Here is a 12,710-nt window from a genome sequence, read left to right on the forward strand (position 1 = left end):
CAGACACATACTGAAACGAAAAAATATTGTTCGAGAGACCTTTTCAAGTCTCGAACATATGTATATATGCAGACTGAGACGATGAATGGAAATTTGTACTAAGTTCGGGATGCGAACCCACGTCTTCAGCTCACTAAGCAGATGCGCTAATCATTACCCCACGCTGGTACATTGGTTTCGTATAACAGCGTGGGCTACTCTAGAATGCCTCCCTCCTCATTCCTATTCGCGCCTCAACCAACTTACAAGGGGAGGCCGCCAATTGTGAATTTCAGATTCGATTCATACTGCGCATAATAAAAGCTCATGGCCAGAGGTGTAATGTGGCAAAGCACCAAGATGCACTTCTCAGCCGTTGTCGAGAAAATCGACAGTTAAAAGAAACCGTTGCGGTGAAACCCTCTGTACGATTAATAATTTTCTACAGCGTCGTGGCGCAGCGGTGAGCGCTCGGGTTCGTAATCCAAAGGTCGCCGAATCGAATCTCGCGCCATGCAACTTTTTTTATTATTTTATTATATATATTCTGGAACATTTCTTCCCCAATTACCATGGCTTCTTCGTTGATTGATGATGACGGTTCTGCTGCGATGCGATTACTGTTACGAAGGAGGCTTTCAAAATACACCAACGCATCTTTCAATTGTTGTTTCGCCACTTCACTGTGTATAGAATCTTCTTCGATCACATCACTTTCATGCGAAGGGCCCGGATCGCCCTCCAATTGTACCGCCTCCATTTGCCGTTTGTTTAACAGGGTGTACCAAAGCTCTCATGTACGCACTGATTTTCGACGATGTTATAAGTTGCGCTAGGGACCGCATCTACCTTCTTTCGAAGTTAGCAGGCGACTACGCTGTTATGCGGCAGCTCGTTTCGGCCCATTCAACATCTGTCCTTCAAGTGTAACGAGCGAGTAACGGAGTTTATATTTCATACCCGCCACAGCAAATTTGTGTTCGTGGGGTCTCTATTCTAATTCGAACGTTTGACTTACACTATACATATTCGTTTCGGAATATCGTTTCTATATCTTCCGTTAACTATACGTGGTAAACATTATGAAGACAATTAATAACATTTGTGAAATACAACTTTGTGCGCGGAAAACATAATGATGTTGAAAGTCGCCAGTTTTCCACGACAAACGACTTTCAAAAACTTATTATATGCATAATTGTTGCAACTGAGATATATATATATATATATATATATATATATATATATATATATATATATATATATGTGTGTGTGTGTGTGTGTGTGTGTGTGTGTGTGTGTGTGTGTATACATTTGAATTACAAAAAACAAATAATAAAAAAGTTGCATGGCGCTTACCGCTGCTCCACGACGCTGTAGAAAATTATTAATCGTAGAGAGGGTTTCACCGCAACGGTTTCTTTTAACTGTCGATTTTCTCGACAGCGGCTGAGAAGTGCATCTTGGTGCTTTGCCACATTACATCTCTAGCCATGAGCTTTTATTATGCGCAGCATGAATCGAATCTGAATTTCACAATTGGTGGCCTCCCCTTGTTAGTACTCCCCCTAAACTCTGACTTGGGTTTCAGGCAGTCTCTCCCATTTCATTCCATGTTGAGGGGTTATTAGAATACAGTTTCAGAGCCTCTGCAATGCTTTTCCAGTATAGGGGGAATACCAAGAGAGCTCAGGCGTGAATGCGAATTTTGATTGAGGAATGTGGCATGCTGTTGTAGTTCGTGCAGTTGAACAGAGAAAATGTGCCAGGATGATGTAGTGGTTAGCGCATCTGCCTAGTGACCTGGAGACCCGGGTTCAAATCTGACCATTGGTACAAGTTTTCATTCGTCGCTTCAGTCTGCATTTATAAGTAACAAAATGAAGACAGGTGTAGGTGTTATTCTGAGATAAAACGGTTATCATGGGAGAGGAAGCCATTATAGTACGTATCAAACCAGTAAGATGCTTCGTGATCCCAAAAACAAGAATAATACTGGTAAACTCAACAGGACTGAGTTAGGGCCGGCCGGGGTGGCCGAGCGGTTCTAGGCGCTTCAGTCTGGAACTACACGACCGCTACGGTCGCAGGCTCGAATCCTGCCTCGGGCATGGATGTGTGTGATGTCCTTAGGTTAGTTAGGTTTAAGTAGTTCTAGGTTCTAGGGGACTGATGACCACAGATGTTGAGTGCTCAGAGCCATTTGAACCATTTTTTTTTTTTTTGAAGTTAAGTCCCATAGTGCTCAGAGCCATTTGAACTATTTTTGAACTGAGTTAGAGTAATTGGCAATTACGTCACTATTGTCAAAAACCATCACATGCTCTGTTAAATTAATAATGGAGGACAAAGTCGCCCACGCCTCCACGCCTTGGTCTGTAATGCCAATATGAGAGCAACTGTGTTGGTATGTCTGCCATAACAGAATGGTGGCCGAATCTTCAACTGTTCTCAAACGGATACCCCAGGCAAGCAATGACGTTTAAATCCGTCCTCAGGCTGTGTCATGTCATTGACAACTGTCTGACATGAAGATTGCATTGCAACTTGTAGTGGATTTTGCCATCAGAATATCGGTTATGGATGACTTAATATACCGTTGAACGCTACAATACATTGAATAGTTAAGGAAAATAAGGCAGACCTAAATCACAGCTGCCAGTTTCTTTAAAAGCGTCAGTTAATAAATAATCGTTAACTGAATCCGAGTACCCTAAACTGAAATGGTTTCGCCAGATGCTACGGCTACGCGCTTCCACCACACCACCAAATCTTTTGAGGGAAATTAACCGTTTGCTGTTTTAAATTGGAAGCTTTGTTTAATATTGTACGCGAGTGATTATGCAGTAGACCATTGTCAATATTCTGCATATTTTCGAATGTTTAAAGAATCTATAAACGCAGAAGGAAAGCTTCAAAAAGCTAACCGGGTTCGGTAAGACTACTTTCCCATCTTCGAATAAATTTCCTTTACTTCACGTCTACGGTCACAAATTTTCTTGTCATCAGTCTACCAGTTTCGGCCTATAATGCCTATATTCAAACAGGTCTGAAGACGGTCATTTGTGACAATAGACGCAAAGTAAAGGAAATTTATTCCGTATTCGGGTCACTGTTCGATTAGCGAACATGTCGCAGCTTGTGTTGCCATTTTCGGATCCTACACTCTACAGATTCACATAATCTCCATGTTGGCTATGTATCAAGTTACATCACGAATATGTATGTGAAGATTATGGAAGTCACTAGGTAGAGTACGTCAAATTTAAACAAAATAATCTGTACAAACATAAAGATGTACTGAATACAAGCGCTCATGTTCACACAACAGCTTATTCCGGTTTTGTATGGAGCTTGGACACTTGTACTTAGCGCACAATCCATATGTTTCTAGATATTGTTTATTTACATCTCACATGCTGGTATCCAGTGATCATCCTGATCTTCACATGCATATTCGTAATGTGGCACAACACATAGCACAGATGTAGGTAATGTGAATTTGTTGACAATAAGGTCCTAGGTCGGCAAATAGTCCTATTATCGAAATAATTGCTTTACTAGCGATCTTGACTTTTTGAAGTTTTTCTACAGAATTTATTACAATGCAGATCGGCCCCACTCTGCTGCAAAGTAAGAAATATACAGGGTGTAGCGGGAATAAGTACATATGTTTTTATATGCGATACCTTAATATGTAGACACATCAGTGTGTTATTGTTGTCGTTTTTTTTTATTTCCTCTGTGCCAAACTGTGTTCCCACGAACACATCACAAACTTTATGACCTGATGTTTTCTACATGGTTGCAACTGCACTTCTAAGTGGACTACACCTGTCAGTATAGACCAACTGTTATGTATCCACGAATCGACACTTCAACACCTGACCTGCTTGCCCCGTCAACTTGGAGCTGCTGCCCTGCATAAAAGCGTACTACTTGTAATAGCCGCAAAAGACGTAAATACTGATATAATCTTGTTCACTACACTGTCCTCAGTCTCCAGTAGAAATATCTGCCTTTATACCCGTTAGACCCTGCATAGTTTAAAGAATACATCTGGCGTAATTTTGTTTTACTAAATCTCATTTGCTGTGTAAGGCAGCAGAATAAATGGTCAGATTTGCACCTTACATGTAACCTTTACAAATGACAATGAGAAGGTGAAGATGACACCTAATGTAAATCGACAGTCATGAGAACATTTGCCTATCAACATATAATGCAAAAAGGGATGACAGACAATCAGAAGTAATTAACACACCATTCCTATACAATGCATGCCTTTGAGTGGAAGGTAGAATAGGGAACGTGAGTCGAGTCAATTTTAGTTTTGAAAAGCCAGCTCCACAATGGCATAGCAAAACTGCACTGCGGGAGTTACGCCGGCAACCACTTAAAGGGGTGGCAGGAAAGAGGACAGCGACCCTGGGCCAGGTGATTCAAGCAGGAGGGCCGCCTGTAGTGAGGGCATCGGTACAAGGGCAGAGAAGAAGCTTTAGAAAACTGCACTTCGAAATTCCCATGGGTTACGAACAAAAGCAAGTGACGCATTTTCATCCAGCGAGTGCGACACATGGAAAGGTGAATGTACTTTAGGCATGTAGAATGGGCACAAAACATCCATTTGGCGGAAACTCACTAGGAAGCAGAAAACTACTGAAGTTTCGATGTAGTTTGATGGGAGGGACGTTGAAATTGGTAGAGGGTGCTTCTATTGGAAGGGACGTTGAAATTGGTAGAGGGTGCTCCTATTGGTTGAAAAAAGCTGTGACGTGAGGAAAGGATGATCATTAGTGTTTTAGTGTGAGGAAAGGAACCCAGGTGGAGGGAGGCAGTTCTGCCATGGGCAGGACAAGAGAGAAATTTTGGGGGGACTCATCTCTGAACTGGAACAATGTGCAGAACGGAGAGCTGAAAGCTCCATCATACGATGCAGAGAAGAAATTGGTGTGGACACTGCCTTCACAGCGGCTGCACTCCAAAAAAAAAAAAAAAAAAAAAAAAAAAAAAAAAAAAAAAAAAAAAAAAAAAAAAGGTTCAAATGGCTCTGAGCACTATGGGACTTAACATCTGAGGTCATCAGTCGCCTAGAACTTAGAACTAATTAAACCTAACTAACCTAAGGACATCACACACATCCGTGCCCGAGGCAGGATTCGAACCTGCGACCGTAGCGGTCGCGCAGCTCCAAACCGAAGCACCTAGAACGACTTGGCCACTCCGGCCGGCGGCTGCACTCCAGTTAACGTTTAGCACCAACTGTGGAGAAAGGAACCAGCCAAATTAGTTAATTGTTCTTGCGAGAACTGAGAGGGCACTATAATATGCACGCTGCTCCAACCATTCACTTGTATATCGCCACATAATAAGACTAGAGCTGAGTACATGTTTTCTTACATAACGAGAAACATAGGGAAGGATTCTAATGGAAAGTTCTGCAAAGGCCAGGTTAGTTTTGTAGGAATTTCAGTGGGAGAGAGCGGCCTTGCAGGCAGCAGCACGTCGCAGTTTGAGGTGAATACCGCGTGCAGAGGCGTAAACTTTGTTGGTTTACCAGCTTGCGTCCACTGTAAACTCGAGCGGCCTTGGGTAACGTTGCACTCAAATTTGTCTCTTGACTAACCATCCACCGTAGACTTTATTGTCATCCTAAATAGTACTGAACTTTGAACCGGAATCGCACGATTTTCATATTACTGACCAACATCATAATGTATGTGTAAGAGCAATTTTGTAGAGAAATGCACAATTAAAAATTTGATATTATTCTGCTTAGGGTTAAGGGGCTCCGGAACGGCTCAAAATCATGAAAACTTAAATTTTTTACTTTTTTGCGTTTTCTGAATCTGCACACTATTACCTTTTAATAGATATATAATTTATTCAATTCCGAAGACTACAACTATTTTTAAATTTTTTTTTGAAATGTGTTCTACATGGGCGTGACCCACCGTGGCGCTGTTAAACTGCTGTCAAATGGTGATATTATTAACGTCCGTGTTCATCAGGTACATTTTAGTGATGTGAGATAAAGCATGTGTTGTGGCTAACCTGTGATGGTTCAATATATATCGCTGGTGTGATTGTCGATTGTTTCATGTTTATTTACTCTTTCGTTATCTCGAAAACATTCGTAATTAATTCTGTTTCTTGAGTCTCTGTTTTGTTGAAGTATAATAATGAGTAAAAGTAAAGTTATTAGAAATCCTCTGAAGGCTTTTAAGAAAAGGAGAAATGTTGGAAAGCCAAAGGTATGTGTTATTACTGTAAATAATAACATTCTAACATGGTACGAGCGATGCTTGCTTTAGACAAGGAACGCCTTCGGGCTGCAGACAGAGCTGTAAAGAGTCTAGAAATACAAGCAAGAGTAAACAGGAGGAGGAACAAGAGGAAGCTGGAGGAGGAGTTTGCAGAGGATGAAGATAATCCATCCTATGGACCTAGAATGCACTAAAAAGTTAATCCAATCTTTGTCGCTCGATTCCCAAAACTTTTATTTCCTCATACTAATATGTTTTCTAAGGATCTTCCAAACATATTTGTTTCAAACTTTCAGTAAATGTTACACAGTACCTTCTGCATAATTTAACACAGCCTTTTTCCAAAAAATTGTATATGTTTGAATATATAAATAAAAAATTGCAAAAAAATGTTGTGAATTTTCATTACAATTGAAAAAAATCATCTTTAATAACTGAACTAAAATTTTATAAAAACCCTGTGTTAAGTTGTAGCCCATATTCCAATAAATAATCTGTAAAAAGTTCAACTTCCTACCTCAAATACTTTGTGAGGAAAGATGTAATTTATAAGCGTTATTTTAACATTGAAAGTATAGGGCGTTCCGGAGCCCCTTAATGTAAAGAAACTTCCAATTAAACTTTCATAATATTGTGCATAAGATTAATGTTCTTTCAGAGAGTTAATATTTAACATTGTTGTATATAAACTTATTTCACCTTTTGATGTTAGCAAGATGCGTTATCCATTGTGCTACTTTCATGTTGGCGAGCTGAAAACTGTGGGAAAAGCTTTAATTTGGTGAGAAATATTGCGACATTAAACTTGTCATTTTACCTCACACAGTTGTTCTCAATTCAAGAACCAGCAAACAAAAACAAAACCCCCCACAGCCTTATAACTGTGCTACAAATTGGTACTTTCAGTGTAAAGTATACGTTTAGTTGGGTTAGTTTGTGAACGGGCGGAGCTTTGAGGAGTGCATGTAATTGCAGGTGCTGGAGGGCAACACCAACACGTACCTGGAGTCCAAGCAGGAGCTGGAGCCAGCGATCTGGGCGAGCAGGGTGCGCTTCCTGCCCTACAGCTTCCACCGCAGGACCGTCTGCATGAGGGTCGAGCTCTACGGCTGTCGTTGGACAGGTGGGTGGATGCCACGCGATCCGTCTCGACTGTGATCTTCTCTACCTGAAAACACAACTAAAGTCGTCCATCGACAGTTGATCCCATGACTTCCCCTCCTGTACTGACCTAATCGTGTCAGAGTCGCACTTGGATCCTACGTTCACAATTATTTGTGGAATGCATTCTAGTCTTTACTTCCCCCGCACGCTTTTACAGTTTACCCCTCAATAGTTACGAAAGTTAATCCTTGATTGTTCCATAAAATTTCGGGCGTATAGCGGCACAAATTCGGCTCCTTCTACTAATATTTCAGCTCACTTTGAAGATAGCTGGATGGTATTCATCCGAAACATTTGAACAAGAAGAAGAAGTCGAATTAATGCGGCTGCATGTCCGAAGTTTTATGGAACAGTCTTTGCGCCGCGGAAATGTGATGATGTTAATCTCGATGTCTTGATACATGTTCTATCATCCTGTCCCTCCTTGTTCTTGTCAGTGTTTACCATATGCTACATTCTTCACCAATTCTCCAAAGGACCGTCTCACATTTTATCAGTCCAGTCCTAATTATCAACATTATTCTGTAGTACAACATTTAAATACTTCAAGTCTCTTTGATGGTTCTCCTTAGAATGCCGTGCTCCAGACATATACTATCGGAAAACTTCTTCCTGTATATGATATTAGCAGATTCCTTTCAGGCAAGAATGTTACCTTTGCCTGTGACTGTCTGCTTTTTATGACCTACGTGTTACGACCACCGTTATATCAAATGCTTGCAAGATAACAGAATTGTATTACTTCGTCTACTTCGTAGTTACCAGTCTTTATGCTAAGTTATCGCTACTCTCATTTCTGCTATTCGCCATTATATTAGATTGTTTTAGGTTTGGCGGCTGCTGTGGCTGAGCGGTTCTAGGCGCTTCAGTGTGGAACAGCGGTGGTGCTACAGTCGCAGGTTCGAGTCATGCCTCGGGCATGGATGTGTGAGATGTCATTAGGTTAGTTAGGTTTAAGTAGTTCTAAGTTCTAGGGGACTGATGACCTCAGATGTTAAGTCCCATAGTGCTCAGAGCCCGATGAATCCCTTTGTTTTAGGTTTACTCCAGGTGCACGGTTTATTCTCACCGGACTGTTGTTACCATTCGACGGGTTCTGCAATGCTTCCTCAGTTTCGCTGAGGACATTAGAGTTATCAGCAAATCTCATAGTTGATATCCCTTCACACTGAATTCTAACCCTAGTCCTGAATCTATTCTCTGACTCCGTCATTGCTTCTTCGATGTACAGACTTAACAGTAGGGTCGAAAGAGGGCATTCCTGCCTTAAATATTTTCTGATCGGAGCACTTCGTTCATTGTCATCTTATTTTTCCCTCTTGGTTCTTGTAGTTGGTGACTAATGCCCGTCTTTCCGTGTAGTTTACAACTACTGTTCTGATTATTTCTAACATTTTCCACATTTCTACGATGTCGAACGCTGTCTCCAGGTCCACAAAACCAATGACTGTATCATGCTTCTACTTAAGTGTAGCTTCCATTATCAAGTGCAGCGTTAGAACATCTACATCTACATTTATACTCCGCAAGCCACCCAACGGTGTGTGGCGGAGGGCACTTTACGTTCCACTGTCATTACCTCCCTTTTCTGGTCCAGTCGCGTAAGGTTCGCGGGAAGAACGACTGTCTGAAAGCCTTTGTGCGCGCTCTAATCTCTCTAATTTTACATTCGTGATCTCCTCGGGAGGTATAAGTAGGGGGAAGCAATATATTCTATACCTCATCCAGAAACGCACCCTCTCGAAACCTGGCGAGCAAGCTACACTGCGATGCAGAGCGCCTCTCTTGCAGAGTCTGCCACTTGAGTTTGCTAAACATCTCCGTAACGCTATCACGGTTACCAAATAACCCTGTGACGAAACGCGCCGCTCTTCTTTGGATCTTCTCTATCTCCTCCGTCAACCCGATCTGGTACGGATCCCACACTGATGAGCAATACTCAAGTATAGGTCGAACGAGTGTTTTGCAAGCCACCTCCTTTGTTGATGGACTACATTTTCTAAGGACTCTCCCAATGAATCTCAACCTGGTACCCGCCTTACCAACAATTAAATTTATGTGATCATTCCATCTGAAATCGTTCCGCACGCATACTCCCAGATATTTTACAGAAGTAACTGCTACCAGTGTTTGTTCCGCTATCATATAATCATGCAATAAAGGATCCTTATTTCTATGTATTCGCAATACATTACATTTATCTATGTTAAGGGTCAGTTGCCACTCCCTGCACCAAGTGCCTATACGCTGCAGATCTTCCAGCATTTCGCTACAATTTTCTAATGCGGCAACTTCTCTGTATACTACAGCATCATCCGCGAAAAGCCGCATGGAACTTCCGACACTATCTACTAGGTCATTTATATATATTGTGAAAAGCAATGGTCCCATAACACTCCCCTGTGGCACGCCAGAGGCTACCTTAACGTCTGTACACGTCTCTCCATTGATAACAACATGTGTTCTGTTTGCTAAAAACTCTTCAATCCAGCCACACAGCTGGTCTGATATTCCGTAGGCTCTTACTTTGTTTATCAGGCGACAGTGCGGAACTGTATCGAATGCCTTCCGGAAGTCAAGGAAAATAGCATCTACCTGGGAGCCTGTATCTAATATTTTCTGGGTCTCATGAACAAATAAAGCGAATTGGGTGTCACACGATCGCTGTTTCCGGAATCCATGTTGACTCATACAGAGTAGATTCTGGGTTTCCAAAAACGACATGATACTCGAGCAAAAAACATGTTCTAAAATTCTACAACAGATCTACGTCAGTGATACAGGTCTATAGTTTTGCGCATCTGCTCGACGACCCTTCTTGAAGACTGGGACTACCTGTGCTCTTTTCCAATCATTTGGAACCTTCCGTTCCTCTAGAGACTTAGAAGGGGGCAAGTTCTTTTGCGTACTCTGTGTAGAATCCAATTGGTATCCCGTCAGGTCCAGTGGACTTTCCTCTGTTGAGTGATTCCAGTTGCTTTTCTATTCCTTGGACACTTATTTCGATGTCAGCCATTTTTTCGTTTGTGCGAGGATTTAGAGAAGGAACTGCAGTGCGGTCTTCCTCTGTGAAACAACTTTGGAAAAAGGTGTTTAGTATTTCAGCTTTACGCGTGTCATCCTCTGTTTCAATGCCATCATCATCCCGGAGTGTCTGGATATGCTGTTTCGAGCCACTTACTGATTTAACGTAAGACCAGAACTTCCTAGGATTTTCTGTCAAATCGGTACATAGAATTTTACTTTCGAATTCACTGAACGCTTCACGCATAGCCCTCCTTACGCTAACTTTGACATCGTTTAGCTTCTGTTTGTCTGAGAGGTTTTGGCTGCGTTTAAACTTGGAGTGAAGCTCTCTTTGCTTTCGCAGTAGTTTCCTAACTTTGTTGTTGTACCACGGTGGGGTTTTTCCGTCCCTCACAGTTTTACTCGGCACGTACGTGTCTAAAACGCATTTTACGATTGCCTTGAACTTTTTCCATAAACACTCAACATTGTCAGTGTCGGAACCGAAATTTTCGTTTTGATCTGCTAGGTAGTCTGAAATCTGCCTTCTATTACTCTTGCTAAACAGATAAACCTTCCTCCATTTTTTTATATTCCTATTAACTTCCATATTCAGGGTTGCTGCAACGGCCTTATGATCACTGATTCCCTGTTCTACACTTACAGAGTCGAAGAGTTCGGGTCTGTTTGTTAACAGTAGGTCCAAGATGTTATCTCCACGAGTCGGTTCTCTGTTTAATTGCTCGAGGTAATTTTCGGATAGTGCACTCAGTAACTGCCGCTCTTGTGCCGTTCTCCTCGTAAAGGCCAACTGATCATCTAACAGGTTGGCAAATGGCAGGTTGGCAAATGGCTTTTCCACTGTTCTGTATGTTACTCCTGCTAGTAACTTGTATGCCTGAAATATTAATTTGATTATAGGACAGTTAACGCGTCTATCTACCGTTGCTTTGCTAGGCATTGTGTGCATGTTATTCTCCGAAAAAAAAAAATGTTTCAAATGGCTCTGACCACTATGGGACTTAACTTCAAGGTCATCAGTCCCCTAGAACTTAGAACTACTTAAACCTAACTAACCTAAGGGCGTCACACACATCCATGCCCGATGCAGGATTCGAAACTGCGACCGTAGCGGTCGCTCGGTTCGGACTGTATTGCCTAGAACCGCTCGGTCACCCCGGTCGGCTATTCTCCGAAATTCTGTCTTCAGATTCGTAGATTGTGATAAACAGTTTAAACAGTCGGTTGGTTTTCATTACCGCCGATGATTTTGAAATATACGAAGCAATCTTATTTATACCTTCCACCTTATTTGACAGTAAGTCTTCTAAATTCCCTGTGCCTTGCACGTAGCAGGGTTCTGCTGCTCAGAGGAGCTTGAGTCAACGGGCGACTTTATTCCTCGAACGAGCATAGTGTAAACTTGCTGGCGAAGATGTCTCCGCAGGGTGTCCTTCCGTTAGCTATTTACTGTAACACCTCTTATTTGCGACCGAACGAGAACTGGAGAAAGCTGCACGCGCAGTTTACCGTTTCGTAATAACTGCACGAAGTGTTGCAAACCCTGGTAACAGGTAGGAATGGTTGCTTGTTGCAGACGGCGTGGTGAGCTACTCGATGCCCCAGGGGGACAAGCGCGGCGCCGGCTGGGAGTTCTTCGACGCGACGTACGACGGCCACTGGGACGGCGAGCTGCGCCGGGGGCTGGGGCAGCTGACGGACGGGCGCGTCGCCCCGGACACCTTCCGGGCCGGGCACTACACGGCCACCGACAGAGGTAACCGTCGCCCGCCACCTGCCGCTGCCGCTGCCGCCCGGCACTGCCACTGCCGCTGCAGCCCTAGACTGCGCTCGCTCTCCAGCCAAAATAGCAAAGGCGCTATTTCTCGTTGTGTCCTGACTTCCCTACCAGAGAGCTACATCCGTATTTACATGAATAGGCCGCAGTTCACACTTAAGCAATCACGGCTCGTAGTTAAAGGCCCTGAGACCGAGCCGCTCCAAAACACACTCTACTTAGATTGCATTTACCGCGAATCTCTTGCCCAACGTAAAGTCACGAGCGACTGGAGAAAAGCGCAGGTGACGCCTGTATATACACTCCTGGAAATTGAAATAAGAACACCGTGAATTCATTGTCCCAGGAAGGGGAAACTTTATTGACACATTCCTGGGGTCAGATACATCACATGATCACACTGACAGAACCACAGGCACATAGACACAGGCAACAGAGCATGCACAATGTCGGCATTAATACAGTGTATATCCACCTTTCGCAGCAATGCAGGCTGC

The 12,710-nt window shown here is 42.8% G+C and overlaps 1 protein-coding gene across 1 annotated transcript in view; it reads left to right on the plus strand.

The window, feature by feature from the left end:
* The window catches only part of LOC126188070 (discoidin domain-containing receptor 2-like), a 378,437-nt gene that overhangs the window by 280,055 nt on the left and 85,672 nt on the right, over window positions 1–12,710 (plus strand). The window contains exons 6-7 of the mRNA XM_049929516.1: window positions 7,221–7,368; window positions 12,013–12,192. Of these exons, the coding sequence (XP_049785473.1) occupies window positions 7,221–7,368; window positions 12,013–12,192 (328 nt within the window). The remainder of the gene's footprint in view (window positions 1–7,220; window positions 7,369–12,012; window positions 12,193–12,710) is intronic.

This window comes from Schistocerca cancellata, chromosome 5, assembly GCF_023864275.1.
Source record: "Schistocerca cancellata isolate TAMUIC-IGC-003103 chromosome 5, iqSchCanc2.1, whole genome shotgun sequence".
NCBI classification, from domain to species: Eukaryota; Metazoa; Arthropoda; class Insecta; order Orthoptera; family Acrididae; genus Schistocerca; species Schistocerca cancellata.